Source organism: Hyaena hyaena, unplaced genomic scaffold (assembly GCF_003009895.1).
Source record: "Hyaena hyaena isolate Hyena2069 unplaced genomic scaffold, ASM300989v1 scaffold_182, whole genome shotgun sequence".
NCBI lineage: Eukaryota > Metazoa > Chordata > Mammalia > Carnivora > Hyaenidae > Hyaena > Hyaena hyaena.
This window is the reverse complement of record NW_024080814.1, coordinates 1815243-1834867: the sequence shown is the minus strand read 5'-3', so window position 1 is coordinate 1834867 and position 19625 is coordinate 1815243. Positions and strand designations below refer to the sequence as shown.

Below are 19625 nucleotides of genomic sequence, written 5' to 3'. Positions count from 1 at the left end.
CACACAAGCCCAAAATATTACCTAGTGCTTTGACATCAGTGTTTTTATATTGGCTCATGTGTTTACTAACTATATTTTCTCATGGGCTCATTTTTAATTGATTTATCTTTAAATACTTGCTTAATAATGGCAGGGCATGAATTAGTGCATGAATAAAAGTACAATCATTAAAAGATCTTTTTCAGACTTGTAATAATACTTCTGAGTCAGTGGACACCTTCTAAAGCAGATTTCTGTGCCATTTGTTTTTGTGTTATTGTTTTAGCATTCTACAAAATCGTTAATGTCTCATTAATTTTATGGCTCCATAAATAAGAACTAAGTACCCTAAGGAGCAGTTTAGCAGAAATTTATGCTACGTCACATTTCAATAAATATTTCCACTGAATTATTTTTTGGTACCCTCTAGAATTTGCTAAGGTGCACCCTCCACGGCGCACCACACTGTTTTCTCTGTCCCTTTAATGCAATGTCCAGAGCATTTAACCTCCATATACATATCATGGTGACTATTACCTCTACTTATGCTTATTCTTTCCCTATGATGGAGAGGCACCCCCTCAGTTTTTTCTGCTTATCTAAATCTCATCAGTATGTAAGATTCATCTAAAATATCAGCCCCTCCACAAAGCCCATTGCAGTAACTCCAGCCAAGATTAACAATTTCCTTTTAAGTCATCTATAGCACTCACTTGTTGACTGTAATCGTCACTCATTCACTCATTCACTCGAGTATTTATCGAATCACACACAAGGATAATGTGCTTCACAACACATTCATGAATAATATATAACTCCTGCTTTTACTGAATTTGGAGTCCAGCAGAGAAGACAAACAACTAAAGAGGCCACAATAATCCAGTGATACATAGGAGCACAGGAACACATGGGAACAGACGTGGGGTAAAGTGATAATAGGGAGCTCAGGTTCTGGAGTCAGAGGGTCTGGATTTGAATCGAAGCTGGAAAAACTAGGAAATACAGAATTTCATTATGGATATGTAAAGTGTGAGATGCTTGAAAAGACATTTAAATGCAGATCTCAAACAAGCAGTTGGATGTACCAGTCCGGTGTTCAGAAGAGAGGCCCACGCTGAAGATATAAATTTGGGACTTATTGTGGTACAGCTGGTGTTTAAAGTCATGTGACTGCATCAGATTATCTCGGGAGTGAGTGTCAATTGAGGAGACAAGAGATTCATGGAACGAGTCCTAAAACACACTGACCGGGACACTTCTGACAGAAGTGGGAGAGAGGAATAAGAACCGGTAAAAGAAATTAAGAGTGGCCAATGAGGAAGCAGAGAGACCAGGGAATTGTGCCGTGTGAAAGCTAAGTGAAGAAAGTGTTTCAATAAGAAGAGAGTGACCAACTGTGTCACATGTCAGTGACAGGCCAGATGAGATGAGGAACGAGACCAAGTTAGATGGAGCAAGACAGCCATCACTGGTGACCTCACCATGAAGAGGAAAGCCTGGCAGGGATGGATTCCAGAGAGGAGAAAGAGAAGAATTGGAGACAGCAATTGTGTACAATCTTTTGAGGAGTTTTGGTATAAAAGGGAACAGAGTAATGGCCCAGTAGACTAGGGGGTTTTAGAGAAGCAGATTTGCATGCTTGAATGCCGAGCAAATGATGGAATGATCGAGTATAGAAGGAAATTGTTCTCTCTCTCTGTTCCTCTGACTCTTCCCCTGTGTCTGCCACCAGATCACTTTCCCAGGCCCACTCCTAACCTGAGACCCCAGGGCACCCCAAATATGTATCTTCTACAGGAATTGCCACACCGTGATTGTTTTTACATCTCCTGTAACAAATGGTAAATTTCATGAGGGTAGAGACTATATCTCATGCTCACACTTTCATCTTCATGTCCATGGCACAAACAATACCTGTAGATTATCTGCCTCCAAAAGGAGCAAATAATGTGATGACAAGGAGGGAGATATCCCCATGAGAATGTAAGCTCACTGAGGGGAGGGATTTTGGTCTGTCTGCTCACTACTTTATCCCTAGCACTGGGAACAGAGCCTGGTTATGGCAGGTAACCAGTAAATATACACTGAATAAAGAATGAATTAAGAATGAATGTAGCTGGGGAAAGTCATGAAAGGAATTCTGATGAGCCTTAACATCTAGGGAGCACTTCCTATGTGCCGGGCTCCGTCCGTGCAGATGTGACAAACACATGTGTAGCAATGTTGATCGAAAAAATTTTCAATCTTCATATTATGTTAAAAATTTTAATTGAAAATCTGCTTATCTATTTTACTACAGAGAATATATGGCAACAGGACACAATAAGATTTTTATTTATTTCTTTAAAATCTGGTGTCTGAGAGGCATTTTTTTATTTCCAAATTATACTAGTGAGAAAGGCCTACTAATCCCAACTTCTGTCACACCAGCAATAATTAATATTACTACACAACGGTTCCCTCAATGAATTCCTCTTAAAATTAAGTGCAAAGAAATTTTGTGCTGCACTAATAATCAGTAGGAGTGGTTTTTTGTTGTTTTTTTTTTTTTGCACTATGAATATATGAATCATGTAACAACTATTTCTCTTTGCCTCGGTTGCCAAGAAACACAGAATAATTAATGCTCAAAGTAACATTAGTTAATAATCATGTACTTTATTACCTCAAACTGCTTTGTGAAGGCAACACAGAAAAATATCTTTTGGTAGGGGAAAACAGTTGATCCTGGATTTCTTATTTCTTGTAGAAAGCTTACAATTATGTTAAGTTTTCAAACAAAATTCCTTCGGTTGCTTATATTTCTACATACCTGGTGCCAAGACTAACAATACCTGGGCAATTAGGGTTAGTTCATTTTCTGTGATTTTAGTAAAATAATCTCTTGATATTAGAAAAGTTTTTTTTTTCTACTAAGTTTACATATCGGAAAGTTTCTACATTATGAAAGTCTCTCTATGAAGTGACCTTACATATCTAGTTTCACAATGACTATTGTACTATACATAATTCAAGTTTATTTATACTCACTTTTGATTATAACTCAGAAATGCTGAACATTATTCATCCCCCAGGGCTGAAAAACAGCTCTGTGTACTTTTATGAAATCTGGTGTGTTCTGCAGAACTATTTAGAAAACACTGTCTACCATACTGTCCTATGCCTTTAATTCCTCTTAGAATTAAATACCAGCAAAAAGTTGGTCATTAACGAACAGTATAGATATTAATTGTATTGCACTTAATTTTTCACTCTTGGTTACCAAGAGTGCTGATAAGCAGTAAGAATATTAGCCAAGACCCTTAGCATACTTAGATTCCTTTTCCTTCTCAGGGCTTTTGATCTTGAATTCTAACAGTCTAATTATATAAGTGCATTTCTTACTCAACCTCACATTCCTTTCACGAGTAGGTAAGGTATACATAAATACATAAATATCCAGTAGCTGGTTAGTTTCCCTGTTATATTATTTAAAACATAATCTAATCCAGTAAGAGAGCCATCATGGTCCAACTATTTTCTAAGTGTCCATAAAAGTCTCTGAAAGTTTACTCTGGAAATACAGTTGATGCATAGCCCCTCAGATTTTTATAGATGAGAAAGGTGAAGTCAGAGAAGCTGAGTGACATAATCAGCTAATGGAGAAAATGGAGGGTGTAAGGGTGAATAACAACTAAGCTATTTGTACAATATTCTAGCCAACGTATTACTGAGCTACAGGTGCCTCTGTGAGCTGAAAAGCCCAGCTGTGTTTTCTACTCTCTGCACTACAAGCAATAATAAAGATGAAGTAATTGTAAGTCAGTTAAAAGCCTTCAAAGATATTAAAGATGGAAGTTATGTGTCCAATTACAAACCCATCCTTCTGTTTCTACAAATAAAGTAAATGAAGCAATGCTGATCACTATATATTAACATAACAAAATAGAAACTGCCAAGAGGTGAGTAGCAAAGTCTCTTAAGGAAAACATTTTTTTAAATATTTTTTATTTATTTCTAGGAGAGAGAGAGAGAGACAGCGTGAGCAGGGGAGGGTCAGAGAGAGAGGGAGTCACAGACTGAAACAGGCTCCAGGCTCCGAGCTGGCAGTCATCACAGAGTCCGACGCGGGGCTCGAACCCACGAACCGCGAGATCACGACCAAAGCGAAAGTCGGACGCTTAACCGACTACGCCACCCAGGCGCCCCTCTTAAGGAAAACATTTTAAGTAGTTTGAGTAATAATATACATTTCATACCACTTCAGTATAAATTAAAATTTTGCTACTTAGAGTATGTATATGAACATCCCTTAAAATTAATATAGCTCAAGCAATTGCAGCTCTGAGGTCAAATTCTTAAGGAAAAGAAAATGGATTAATGAGGACTATCAGGACATCCAGCAGATTCCATCAGTGTAACATAACATTAGGAATCCGAGTCCTTGAGGAGCACCTGGGTGGCTCAGTCAGTTAAGTGTAGGACTTCAGCTCAGGTCAAGATCTAGCTCAAGTCATAATCTGATGGCTTGAGAGTTTGAGCCTCGCAATGGGCTCACTCTTGTCAGCGCAGAGGCTGCTTTGGATCCTCTGTCTCCCTCTCTCTCTACCCCTCCCCTCCATGTGTGTGCACTCTTGTGAGCTCTCCCGTGCAGTCTTGCTGTCTCTCTCTCTCAAAAATAAACATTAAAGAAAAAGATTTGGGTGCCTGGGTGGCTCAGTCGGTTGAGTGTCTGACTTCAGCTCAGGTCATGATCTCTCAGCTCATGGGCTCTGTGGTGACAGCTCAGAGCCGGGAGCCTGCTTTGGATTCGGTGTCTCCCTCTCTCTCTGTCCCCCCCCCGCTCTCTCCCTCTCTCTCTCCCTCTCCCTCTCCCTCTCAAGAATAAACATTAAAAAATGTTTTTTTTAAATTTAAGGGGCGCCTGGGTGGTTCAGTCAGTTAAGCGTCCAACTTTGGCTCAGGGCATGATAGAGAGGTTTCTGAGTTTGAGCTACAGGTTGGGCTTTGGGCTGACAGTCCGGAGCCTGCTTGGGATTCTCTCTCTCTCAGCCCCTTCCTGACTTGTGCTTTCACTCTCTCTCATAATAAATAAATACACTTAAAAAAAAATTAAGAATCCTAGTCCTTGAAACATGATGGCTATTCCTACCATACTTTCTTTCTTGAAAGGAAAGAAAGAGATACTGTCCTTGACTGGGGACAGTGTAACAATCCAGGGGCTTAAAAAATGTTAGGAAATGCTATATACTTTTCTGCATGGAAAAAAAAATATATGTAGAAGCATCCGTGCCTGATATCTCTAGCTTTCCTATTAGACTTTGAATTCAGTGGATATAACTGAAATCAGAGCAGACATAAGAAGAGCCAAAGACATGGCAAATGCTTTCTAAGTTGCTAGAATTCAGATTGATGCTGTAACAATTATGCCACTCAGAAATAAATATATATCTACGAAACATCAAATGTTAAGCAGAAAAATAATTGCTTCCACCGAACTTGGCTTCATGATCCTTACACCAAACTAACAATTAGAGAGTCCAACTTCAATCCATTTCCTGGATTGCATTTTTCATTACTCCCATTAACCATGAATTTGAGAGGTCATGTAAATGGCAGTAATCCAAAGGGTCTTTGTTGCTTGGTGAAAGATATGTAGGTGCCCATTAAAGGATTTAAATCTAATATGTCAAGTATTTTTCCCCAAGATATTTTTCTTTGTGGAAAGCTTCCTTTTAATTTTTTAAATGAGGCCTCATGGGTGCCCAGATTTGGGGAATCTATTACTAATTAAGTAGCCAGGACCTACACACATGAAACAAAGAACAATCCTAAAATGATATATAGTATAGGCTATTAGGAAAGCATGTATGCAGTTTTTGGGAAACCTTATAGCTGTAGGACTTCAACACAAAGAGAAGATCATTGCTGGCTGGAACTCATCTAAGAAATAGGGTAAATCCATCTCAATTTAGATCTTAGAAAAACTAAGGTAGTACTAAAACGAGTTTTAAGAAAAGGAGGAGATATTTTATTAGTTCAGAAGTGGCATCATGAACAATAGTAAGAAAAGTGCCTGGAAGATATAAGGCTCTATCTATCTAGGTAGAGTTTGCTGACATGATTGGTAAAGAGTGACCTACAGAATTAAAAAGTCCATGGAAGTTGAATAAGATCTTGGCTGCCAGAAAGCTAATATTAGTTTGGTAGGATTCTTTCTATTAATCCTACATAATGCCTGTATTACATAAAAATATTACCAGCCTGCATGCATTTTTTATAATTTTTTTAAATGTTTTATTATTTATTTCTGAGATAGAGATGCAGCGTGAGCAGGGAAGGGTCAGAGAGAGAGGGAGACACAGAATCTGAAGCAGGCTTCAGGCTCTGAGCTGGCTGCCAGCACAGAGCCCGACATGGCGCCCAAACCCACAAATCGTGAGATCATGACCTGAGCTGAAGTCGGACGCTTAACCAACTGAGCCACCCAGGCGCCCCAGCCTGAATGCATTTTTGCAAGAACTTATTCCCCTAAACTCATCTTGAATACACACTAGATGCTAAGGTGTAGCTGGCATTGGACCAGAAAAACAATTCTGCCTGTGCACACAGAATTTATACTCCAGTGGAAACATTTATCATTAGTTTTGATCATGATAAGGATGATAATGATAATAAGAAATTATCTTTATTCAGCTTTTTAATTATAATACTGAAATTATAAACACTGAAGTTTTAGAGTACATCATGTCATAGTCATTCATTCATTCATTCATTTATTCATTTTTCATTCAATCACTCATTCATGCAACATTTGTTAAGTGCCTATAATCAAGGTCTTTACAGTTATCAAGGATGTTGACTTAACTCAAATGATTATAATTCATTTCTTATAAAGATATGAGTAGATATCACACAAGAGTTTTACCAATATTCCCCAAAGAAGTTCCTTCCTGTAAAATATCTATGGTGCATTTTTGCAGAAGTTGTTGCCTCTGATGGAATGGTTTCCCCCTTTCTCTCTGAACCTTCAAGGTTCAGATCAAGTGTTGCCTCTTCCATGAGCCCTCTCCTGACTCCTAGGGAAAATATATTTTGTGGATGCCTCCATTTTAACAAAAGTATATTAAATTATGACTTATCTATCTCCTGTCTCCCTACACACTCTTAACGGCGAGCTCCTTGATGCCATCCTTATTCATCTTTCCATTTTAGCAACTGAAATGATGCCTGATGTAAGAGGTGCTCAATAAGTGTTCTCGAAAGACTATCTTATAATAAAGGAGCTTTAGGTGCATTGTATGTGATTATTATAATATTTGAGTGCTAACAGCTGGTTGAGGGTCTAGCTACACAGGTCTTTTGTTCCTCTAAACATGCCACGCTCATTGCCACTTTCAAGCCACTCTCTGGGATGTCCCCCTTCCCTCCTCATTTCATACTGCTGGCGTGAGCTTTCTCACTTAGGGCGAGCTTCAATTTCAGCTCCTCAGAGAAAACCCTCCTGATCCCCAGTCTACAATGGCATTTCATCACTGTCTTTCCTCACACCCTGTTCTCATTCACCACAGAGCTCCTATCATACTCTGCTGTCTTTCTGGTTTGTCTACTCTTCATTGCTCCCAGTCAGAATGTAAATTCCCTGAGAGCTGCTCTCTTGTTAGTCTTCACTGCTGTACCTCTACCAGGTAGCACAGTGCCTGCCATCTAGTAAGCACGCAAAAAATCCATGCGAGCGAATGAAGGATAAATGAGAAATCTGGATCCTCTCTTCCATAGGTGGCAAACTATGGTTCATGGGATACATTCCACTTGCTGGCGAGCTTTGTTTGGACTGCTCATGCTTTTTCAAATACTGAATGAATGGTCAAATTTAAAAATTAAAAGACTTTACATTTTTCAAAAATTTCAAAATTCAGGTTTCTGTTGAAATCTTAAAAGAAGTGGAAATCTAGGGCCTACAATCCCAACTGGGAAGTCAACAGAGGTGAGTAATGGTGGCCTGTTTTGGAAGAGGATCACCAGACTGTCCCAGCCTGGCCTGCTCCCTCAGCCCTCACTCACATGCCCCGTCTGAACCTGAAGGTGGTCAGGATTTGGCCCTGATCTCTTCTGCTAATGCTCTCCGTGACCCATGCTCTATGTCACACTCGTGTGACTCTTATAAACCCTGTCCTCATGGACTGCTGTAACTACTAAATCTGAGACTATATCTTCAGAGATAACCTAGCTTCAGAACTCACTTTTTTATTATTTCTGCCTTATGACATGGAAAGATTATATAATCAAATCAAAACTGAATTCATTATATACCAGAAGAAAATCTAGGTGAGTGTTTAAGAGAGCTCATCATGGCAGAAGAAACCTATCATTAAAACATTAAAAACCAAATTAATCTGGAAAAAGTAGATATAACTACCATGACTAAGATTGGTTACTGTCAGTTAAAATTCACTAACAAGAACAAGAAATGAACCCTGTCAGAAGAATGGATAAACACATTTTCAGATAATTCACAAAAAATAGAAATATCAAATGACATTAAAAGATAGTCCATTTTATTTGTAATCCAAAAGATGTGAATTAAATGAAATCCCCTTTCATCTATAATTGATTAATTCATTTAACAAACATTTGTGGAGTGGTCACTATGTTCCAAACACTGTAAGTTGGGCAAATATTTTTTTAAATGGTAGTAATTTTAGGATTCAGTAAAATTAACACCATCACACATTGTGAAAAACAATTTTATGATATGCGTCAAGAACCATAAAATAGTTACTATTCTGTGACCTAGTAATTAAACTTCTTGGAATTTATCCTAGGGAGGTAATCAGTGTAGCAGACAAAGATTAATGTATGAGGACGTTAATCATAGCATAATTTATAATATCAACACATTAGAGACCTAAATGTCCCACAATAGGAATGATTAAATAAATTATGGTACATTCAAATGATGGATGATTGTCCAGACATTAAAATTATGTTTTCAAAGACCATTTAGTGACATAGAGAAATGCTCACTAAAACTTTTAAAATCTATATTTTAAAAATAATTTCATATAGCCAGTTATAACGATCCATTCTCTCTTTCCTTATGATAAAGAACTTACTCCATATAAATCTTAGATCTAGTAGGTATTAAAATAGAAGGTCTCACATGTTCACTGCAGCACTATTTACAACAGCCAAGATGTGGAAACAACCTAAGTATCCATAAATGAATGAATGCATAAAGAAGACGTGGTATATATATTTACACAATGGAATACTATTTAGCTATATAAGAAAAAGGGAAATCCTGCTGTTTGCAACAACTTAGATGGACTTTGAGGGCATTATGCTAAGTTAATTAAATAAGTTGGAGAAAGACAAATACCATATGATCTCTTACATGTGGAATCTAAAAATGTGGAACTCATAGAAACAGAGAGTGGAAATGTGATTGCCAGGGGTGGGGGCTGAGAGAAATAAAGAGGTATTGGTCAAAGGATATAAATGTCCAGTTGTGGTACAGCCCCTCTGGAAAGCAGTGTGGAGGGTCCTCAGGAAACTAACACTAGAACTCCCCTATGACCCAGCAATAGCACTGCTAGGAATTGACCCAAGGGATACAGAAATGCTGATGCATAGGAGCACATGCCCCCCAATGTTCATAGCAGCACTCTCAACAATAGCCAAAACAGGGAAAGAACCTCAGTGTCCATCAACGGACGAATGGATCCAGAAGATGTGGTTTATCTATACTATGGAATACTACATGGCAATGAGAAACAATGAAATCTGGCCCCGTGTAGCAACATGGATGGACCTTGAGGGTGTTATGCTGAGCGAAATAAGTCAGGCAGAGAAGGACAAATATCATATGTTTGCACGTATAGGAGGATTAGGAGGAACTTGACGGAAGACCAAGGGGGAGAAGAAGGGGGGAAATGGTGGGGGAAAGGGAGAGAGGCAAACCATGAGAGACTCTTGAATGCTGACAAAAACTGAGGACTGATGGATGTGGGGGGGAGGGGGGATGGGCATGGAGGAGGGCACTTGTGGGGATGAGCACTGGGTGTTATGTGGAAACCAACTTGACAATAAACTATTTGTAAAAAATAAAAATAAAAAAAATAAATGTCCAGTTGTAAGATTAACAAGTTCCGAGGATCTAATGTACAGATTGGTGAATATAGTTAATAATACTTACTATACCATATACTTGAATGTTGCCAAGAGAGTATACCTTAAATGTTCTTACCAAATAAGAAATAGTGATACAATGGGATGAAGCTAATGGTGTGGCGGTAATCATTTTGCAATATATGAATATGCCAAATCAACACATCAAACTTATACAGTGTTATGTGTCAATTATATCTCAATAAAGCTTGGGGGAAAATAAAATAAGGTTTTTCAGAGAGATAAAACAGAATTTGCTACATGGGACCAGAAAAGCAATATGGTTTAATACATGTTACACATACACAAAGTACTGAAGAATGTCCTAGATTGCAGGCAATGACTATTCTATAGAAAGACAGGAATGAAGGGGAGAAGGAACAGGAAGAAAGTAAAATATAAAAGAACAAGACCACAGGAGAAAGAAGAAGCAGAGATGTGTAAGGAGAACACGTGAAGGACGGAAAATCAAAAAGGGCACATAGCTGAATTTTAAGGAAATTCTCTGCACGCACTATAGTATTGAACTTGAGAAATTCCCTTTTTGATGTATTTATAGTATTATGTAGATCAGACAAGACACTTACAAGAAGCATTATTTGTTTCTTGTAACACCAACCACAGGAAGGGCCGAAAAGGATGTCATGGCAGAAAAGCAGAACTACCTCACTACCACGAAGAGAATAACAACAAAAATTGAAAGTCTGAGTGCACCAAAATAAACTGTCTGTACAAAAGATGATTATAGTAAAACAAGGAGGAAGTCGAACGTTGGTTTTGGAATTACTGAACTGTGCAAAGGCAGAAACCAATCTGCATGGTCATCAGCGTTCAGGAGACAAATAATTCCATGTCCACAAAGAAAGCAGAGAAATCTGGACTCCATGAAACCCCTGGAGCTGAGCCACATGGCTACTCCTGAAGGAAAGTATACACCCCCTGTTCTTTGCATTTGTGCTTCGGTGTGGCAGTTGTTTGAACAGCAGATTCATAATGCACCCAACAACCGTGGCTGGCTTCCGAAGAAATATAACATCCAAGCCTAAAGAAAGCTGAAGGAGTCACTTGTGGAAAGATCAAAAGAGCACAGTGGATTCTCTTCTATGAGGGAAAACTGAATTTTTCATTAAAAGATGGTGGGAAGAGTCACCCAAGAGAATACACTTAAAAGTACTAAAGTAACAATGTTCTGCACCACTATACATAAATAAGAGGACAGTTGCTTAACTCTACACTGTCAGTTACATATACTGTTCCATACATTTGTCATTCCTACCCCCTTTTGAGTTCCTAGAAGAATGCACATGGACTCTCATTTCATATTTACTCTTAACAATTTATGTTCAGCAATTCAGAATCTGCTTCCCTTTACTCTTGTGATGTACTCCCTCTTCCTGAAATCTGGCTTCATTTATGTATCTCTGCATTGTACCATTCCAGTTCGGCAAATTTTTGGTTTTGTGGCATTGACAAACCTCTATATATCCATGCAAGCCATTTTCACATTGTAACATTATCTCTTTGTTTCATTAAGTTGTTTTTATATTTTATACCCTTGCTCCTTTTTTTCTTTTCTTTTTTTTTCTTTTTTTTTTTTTTTACTACTCCTGAATTCCCACTTTGGGACAACTCCACCATAATTTTAAAATCTAAGCTGTTCTCTTCAAGAACTGCCATAAACTTAAACCCATCAAGACCATGACCCTTATGCAATCTTCACTTTTTACACCTTTTATATTTTGTATCATTACCTTTCAATCTGTGACTAGCTCTTGTATTCTTCATTATCATTATCCATTCTTTTCAATATTCTCCATAGCCTGTTTTTAAAATTTGTATTCTCTACTCTTATCCTTAGTCTGATTAAAAATGAACTGACCTAAAAGAGTGTCTTCTTGACCTTGACATTTTTACTGTTACACACATCATACTGGTAATCTGAGGTTACATTTTAAAACCTCCTCTTCATGATTATGGGTGATTGGTTCAAACAGCTGCCACTCTACTGGTTCCAAGGCTGACTTGGTGGTCTGGTTGTTCCTTTCCCACTGAAAGGCTTCAAGGTTAGGGCTTGTTTGTGTAGTTGCTCACGCAGGCAGAGGGGACAGCCTCTCCAGACAGAGCAAGATTAGCTTTCAGTCAAGAACACATGGGGGGCTCTGTTCTAAAATTTTCTTCTAAAATTTTCACTGTTCCCTCTGGCTCATTCTTCCTTGTTGTTTTCCTTCTAAACACTGTCCATGTCGGGCCATCACGTTTCTCTATTCATTCTAGTAGCCAGTTTGGTTTTCATTCTCAGCCTGTGATTTTTTTTCTTTCCATTCACATTCAATCTTTAGTCATTCCTTTTCTAGATTGACTCAATTCCTGTCATCTGAATTTCTCTTTCTCTCAAAAACAATACCTTTTCCGCATCCTAAAGCTCTGTGTTCACTTCCTTCAACTTGTCCTTCATTCTGTCCTTCTCAATACATAAAATTTTCTTTTGTCTTTCTAGCTATAACCCATCTGCCCTTAACTGTTTCCATTCTATATATGCATTTTGGGAGAGACCCAAAAATCTTCTAAGTGATTGAAATGTATTAAAAAACCAGAGCAACCTCTTTTGTTAATATATCCTAGAATGCAACTCCTCTCCAGACCTTTTGTAAAAATACTTGAGTTTACATATATCAGACATACAAAGAAGAGAAGGGCAAGAAGTATCTAAAGAGTAATCTTTTAACACCTTAAATTTACACAGTGCTGTATATGTCAATTATATCTCAATAAAACTGGAAAAATTTAAAAAGTAAAAGTAAGTAAATATACTCAGGATCTTACTTTATATCTACCAATGTCTATTCAATTAACTGAAATGATATATGGGAAGAAGAAAGAGGGAGAGGTTGACAATATGAGTAAACGACTGGAAAGAAAGATTGGGAAAGTCCACAAAGTTTAGATTTTATCTTGTAAAAAAAAGAAGAAACCATTATGGAAAAAATCAAATTGGCATTGTACATTCAATATGTTTAACTTTTAAACAAATCTGTGTTAGAAGATGCAGATTTCAAGTTGATCTTCATGTTAATAAAATTAAATTAATCAAATAATACTTATCAAGCATCTATTTTCATGAGGTACTATAGAATCAAAATGGTTCCTCTAAAAGAATTTAGAATTTAGCCCAGTATCTGTTAGAAGTCCAATGGAAACCACTTATGACTTCTGTATGAAACATGCCAACCTACAACTCAAAGAGGCCAAAAGCCATCTGCAAGGTTTATCCTGATTAGACCTGAAGGCACCCCCTTACTTCACACTATCTTCTCAGCCTCTTCGCCTCTCTCCTTCAGACTTCCATTTGTTGCCATGGTTTGCCTATTTTTCAGGCTCTGACCTGGGACTGTCTCCTCCCTCCTGGCCCAGAAGTTTTTGGCAGCAAGTATCATTTTCTTGTGGATCAGCCCCTAGCATAACTCTGGGAACACAGCTGGGAATTCGGGGAGCATTTCCTTCTCCTTGGCCCAGAGCAAGGGGGCAGGTGCTGAAGAAATGAAGGGACCAGAACTTGAAAATAACAAGCCATGGCACAAAACACAACTGATAAGATTAGCAAAAGAATACAAGATGTAAAATGTGATACCTGATGGGCCAGAATATAGATATTGTGCCCAACATCCTTTGGGGAAACACCATCATCTCCTCCATCATCATCCCCATGGTCACATTCCAATCCTTGGTTATAGGCGTTCTTCATCACGTCCACCTATCAAAAAAAACAAATAGGAACAACAGGCATTTTACATTGTCTACGAGATACAATTAAAAACTGGAACACTTCCTAAGACTTGAAAAGTACAAAAGAACTATAAATGAAAATGGCCTTGGAAATCATCTTTATTTAAATAAACATGAACAATATCTTCTGTCTTCCTTGAAAACTTTTGCTTTGATGTCTGAATGTTGACAATGCCAAAGTTCCAATGAGTTAGGCAACTCTGGAGCCCTGAGACCCATCCATTATTTATTAAGCTTCCACAAGGTACAGGGACAAATGGTATTGGACGTCATCCTCTGTACTGAGGACTCAACAGTGGGTACAACACAGTATATGCCCTCAAGAAACTTACTGTCCAGTGGGAGAGTCGGTACATCAAGAGGTGAACACGACAGTTCTATGGCAGCACTAAGTGTGAGGCACTGAGTGAGCACAGTAGGGGCATGAACTCAGGCAAGAAACTGATGGTGGGCCACAAGGAAAAAGTGGATGATGAGATAAGGGTGCCGTGGGCAGAGGGCTATTGTACAGTGCTGTTGCTGAATGAACATGTCATTCTTTGTCCCATTTAACCATAAGAATAGAAAACGTCTTGCTCCTCTTAGTCCACTACATTACAGATAGGAGGCTCTCCGTAAATATATGTTAAATAAAACCGTATCTTTCATTTTTCTTTATCTGCCCTCCTCAACTTCATTCCTCACTATTAAACAGAGAGCAAAAGACTGCCTTCCGTAAGATCTCCTTGTAGTGCTCATAAGATTGGGACTTAGTCATGGGGTCACTGAGTTATATGGTTTGAGAATGTTCTCAGTGCTTTTGAAACCCCATGCTTTCAAGGACAAAAAGAGAGAGACAAACCAAGAAACAGACTCTTAACTGTAGGGAACAAACTGATGGTTACCAGAAAGGAGATGGGTGGGGGGATGGGTGAAATAGGTGGTGGGGATTAAGGAGCGCACTTGTCGTGAAGAGCCCTGGGTGATGTATGGAATTGTTGAATCACTATGTTGTGCGCCTGGAACCAATATAACCCTGGATGTGAAATATACTGGAATTAAAATTTAAAAAAGAAGCCCAGGGCCCTTAAAGCATGTGATATTCCTCCAGAATTTTCATGTTATAAGCGAGGAAGAAAGTATAACTTCTTTTTTTTTTTAATTTTTTTAATGTTTTATTTATTTCTAGGAGAGAGAGAGAGAGACAGTGTGAGCAGGGGAGGGTCAGAGAGAGAGGGGGTCACAGACTGAAACAGGCTCCAGGCTCTGAGCTGGCAGTCAGCACAGAGCCCGACGTGGGGCTCGAACCCACGAACCGCGAGATCATGACCTAAGCGAAAGTCGGACGCTTAACCGACTAAGCCACCCAGGTGCCCCAAGAAAGTATAACTTCTAAAATAAGAAGACACACTAATGATTCTCTGTGGAATCCCTGGTCAAGTTTTCACATAATTTCCTTTAGGCCAAGCATGGTGTAGTATTTCAATGACACAAACAAGTACAGAAGGTATTGGTTTTATTCTTATTGTTCAGAAAGAGATACAGACAAAATTTTCGAGGAAAAACATTTTTTACATATCTTTCTCAAATATTCCAACACACAAACTAAAGCGAACTATTTTTTCTGGCAAAAAGAATTTGTAGATAGTGTAATATTGTGACAATCTGATTAAGAAAAGTACTTAGAGGAGCATCTGGGTGGCTCAGCCAGTTAAGTGTCTGACTCTTAGCTGTGGCTCGGGTCATGAACTCGCAGTTCGTGTGATTAAGCCCCACATTGGGCTCTGTACTGACAGCCTGGAGCCTGCTTGGGATTCTCTCTTTCCCTCTCTCTCTACCCCTCCCCTGTTTGTGCACTCTGTCTGTTCCTCTCATTCAAAATAAATAAATAAACTAAAAAAAAAAAAAGTACTCAGTGTGGATAAAACCAATGAAGTAAGGACCCAAATCACACAGGCATTTGGCATCAGGGGACCTCCTGAGTTACTTGTAAAGGTAGGTCGTGACATGCCGTCATGTTTGGTAGAGCAGTGAAAAGTCACTAGACTCTTTTCCTGACATGCACACTACAAATTTGTCCCTTTGTGGATGCACATTATTAGAATAATTTCAAAAGTTTTCTTACCAATTCCCTGGGTCTCATGTTAAAAAGAATTCTTTCCGCATTCTCGCTGTCATGTCTGCTTTCCATGATGGCCAGCAAGAGCTTGGAGGCATTGTTCTAGAGAGACAGATTCAGTTAATGCACAAGAAAAGCCTATTTCATGAAGTAACAATCCCTACATTTGTTTCAGTTGACATTAGCAGGAGCATTTTTTAAAAAAACAAACACAATTTTAAACTGCTAATTTCATTTGGCTAACTAACATTTTAAAATAGAATGTTTTAGGGGCGCCTGGGTGGCTCAGTCAGTGAAGCATCCAACTCTTGATTTACGCTCAGGTCATGATCTCACAGTCATGAGATGGAGCCCCATATCCACCGAGCATGGAGCTTGCTTAGGATTTGCTCTCTCCCTCTTCTTCTGCCCCCGCCTTGCTCACTTAAGCATGTGGGCACTCATATGCTCTCTCTCTCTCTCTCTCTCTCTTAAATAAATAAATAAATAAATACGTTCATACATACATACATAAATAAAATAGAATGCTTTATTTCAGAGTCAACACATAATAAAAATAATGAATCATGAGAGACACCTTACAAAGAATATTTTAAATATTGGTGAAAGAGTGTTTTAAATACAAAATTGACTTTATATGTAATGCATTAAAATATAATATTTTCCTTCACCATTTTCTAAATAGGCATTGCCATGATGCCATTTTAATGAGACTAAACAAGGTGAGGGGCGCCTGGGTGGCTCATCTGGCTTTAGCTCAGGTCATGATCTCACGGTTTGTGAGCTGGAGGCCTGCATTAGGCTCTGTACTGACAGCTCAGAGCCTGGAACCTGCTTCGGATTTTGTGTCTCCTTCCCTCTCTCTCTGTCCCTCCCCAGCTCTTTCTCTTTTTCTCTCAAAAATAAACATTTAAAAATTTTTAAAAAGACAGTAAAGTGAACCAGTAGTAATGATGTATTTTACAGAAATGGCATACAATTTAAAGAACTTAGTGTAATAGTTTGTAGCATGAAACATGAATACATATTAGCATATCAAAATTTTAAAGACATTTCAGCAATAATTACTGAGAATTAATCTATAAAATTCTAAATTTATGAGTTAGAAGTAAAATGGATATTTATTGATAATAGTTTTTTGGTCTCACCCTATGGCAGTATTTATGCAACATGCTTATCATCTGGGTTGTAGAAGAATAATATTTTCTAATTTTGTTTAATAGAGACTAAAACTAGTTTACATTGTCTTTGATGTTTCTAATTTGGTTTATAAATACATATTCTCAAACATTTGACCTGAAGACTGCAAAAATGTTTCTGATATAGTTGATTTATGATCCAAAGAATTATAGAAAGTCTTATTACACAAAGCACAATATCCTCAACATGTGGGAAGATGTTTCTTTACACTGTTTTCAATAGCACAGCTCCAGAATTGTGGCTGACTGTGAAATGATAAAAACCACCTGGGAGATATTTCTACAGTGTTTCCGCAATATTTATTTAGATAAAAATCTCAACCTCCACACACAATCTTTGATAGGAGCACAAGAGAAGTAGAGTCAAACGGCTTTAAGATGTTTTTCAGTGAGTCAAAATTAACATCTTACAGGATAAAAACTTGAACTGAATCAGTTGCTTGATGTATATAGACATTCACTATATAAATTTTGTTAATTTTATACAAATTAATTTTACTGAGTATTTTAACACTAACTTGTCTCCAACTATTTTTTTTCTTTCAGAAGTATAGCCTAAAGACTGTCTTTAAATGACTAATTTTAGTAGCAATGATGTCTGATGATGATGGTAGTGATGTCCTGGAAAAGCTTTAGGATTTTGTAAGGGAAGTGGCTTTATTTTTTTCTGTTCCATTTTCAGTTTTTACAGATTTGTACCAATCCTAAAATCCATTTTTATAATCTAGCATCCTATACAAACAACATATCTTAAAAAAAATAAATAAATAAGGCTCCAGGATTAGTGGAGAGCTTAGATCCTCAGAGAAATCTGAACTGATCTTACAGAATTTAAAGCTAAAACCTTGGTAACACTCACAGTATTCTCTAATGAACTTTACTTAGCAGGCCCAATACATAATAGCTTAAAATACATCCAATTTCAGAATACCCTTAGCAAGATGATTTTTTTTCCAACCAATTTTCTTTTTATACTATGTTGGAAGAATGGAAGTTTTGTAAATGACCTACTGAAATCTGAGTCAACTTGAAAGTACAAGAGCCTATATACACTAAGAAATCAAATGTGTGTGTCGGCGTTAACAGAAGATTTTCTTCCAAAGGGAGTTAGGGACCTTTATTCAAAAACTACCTATTTACAAATTCAACACTTTACAGTCACAAATCAGCTATGAAATATAAATTAAAAATGAAAGGACAAGACATATGCATTAAAAATTCAAAAACTTGTATAGTGAGTATATAAAATTAAGTACAGTTAAAATTATAAATAAACAGTTAAATTTAAGAATGAGTGATATAAAATAAACCTTAATTCAGCATTTGAAATATGGCATACTCTATAATGTTATGGAGAATTTATAATTGAAAGCATTCTATCCATGGAGGTCCCCTAAAAAAGGCCAATATGTATTATTCTACCTTAAAAACATTGTTCTCATATTGACCATTGTATACACAGCTTCATAGATTGCTTGAAAAGTTATAAATGCCTTGTTCTTGAAGCAGAAGACTATATTTTAAATATTTCAAGTTAAATCCATTCCTCTGGTATTTTGTATATAGTTTGATTCAGCCAATTGTCATATTTTGAAAAGATATATATAATAATGCTTAGTAACATAAAGGACATTTTAAATAATCCATTTTCAAAAAAACCATTTTCATTTAAACAGCTAAACATATCTATATACTGCTAAGTAATACACTGTCATTTAGTTTTTTTACATAGGTCTGGGTTTGTAAGTAATCTATATGCCTATACTTTGTTCTAAATTGATGAACCACTCAGTATTTCCCCCCATTAAGTTACATCAATTAAAAATGAGATTTAAAGGTATAGTTCTTAGGCCAATAAAGGATTTTAAAAGCTGAAGGTCAAGGCTTCTGTATGTTGTTTTTTATGAATTATGATTAAAGATGAATATAAGATGAAATAAACATTTTTCTCGTAACTCAAACCAAGCTATTATGGGCCTAGGTTGGCTTCATTAACTAAAGTATGATGTTAATGAAGAAAAGGATACAAGTTCAATCTATGTAAGGATCATCTTCATTCTATTCTATGAACAGAAAGACCTAAGGCTTATACTTATACATACTGCCAATGAAAACAGTGAAAAAATACAAATTCACCTTGTCTGTGAAAAGAAACATTTGCTTATTCGGAGCCTCTAGCACAATCTTCACATAAGCACAACATATGATTCCATTATATATCTAAATCTACATTTAGAAACAAAATTATAGGGGCGCCTGGGTGGCTCAGTCGGTTAAGTGTCGACTCGCGCTCAGGTCATGATCTAGCAGTTCATAGGTTCAAGCCCTCTGTTGGGCTCTGTGCTGACAGCTCAGAGCCAGGAGTCTGCTTCATGAATTCTGTGTTTCCCTCTCTCTCTCACCCTTCCCCACTCATG

At 37.5% G+C, this 19625-nt stretch overlaps 1 protein-coding gene across 4 annotated transcripts in view; it reads right to left on the bottom strand.

Annotated features, from left to right (window-relative positions):
• Positions 1-19625, bottom strand: part of ITPR2 (inositol 1,4,5-trisphosphate receptor type 2) — a 501862-nt gene that overhangs the window by 135687 nt on the left and 346550 nt on the right. For all 4 annotated transcript variants that reach the window (XM_039240789.1, XM_039240790.1, XM_039240791.1 and 1 more), the window contains exons 44-45: positions 16016-16111; positions 13757-13879 (exon numbers count right to left, since the gene is read on the bottom strand). In XM_039240789.1, coding sequence (XP_039096720.1) covers positions 13757-13879; positions 16016-16111 — 219 coding nt within the window. The remainder of the gene's footprint in view (positions 1-13756; positions 13880-16015; positions 16112-19625) is intronic.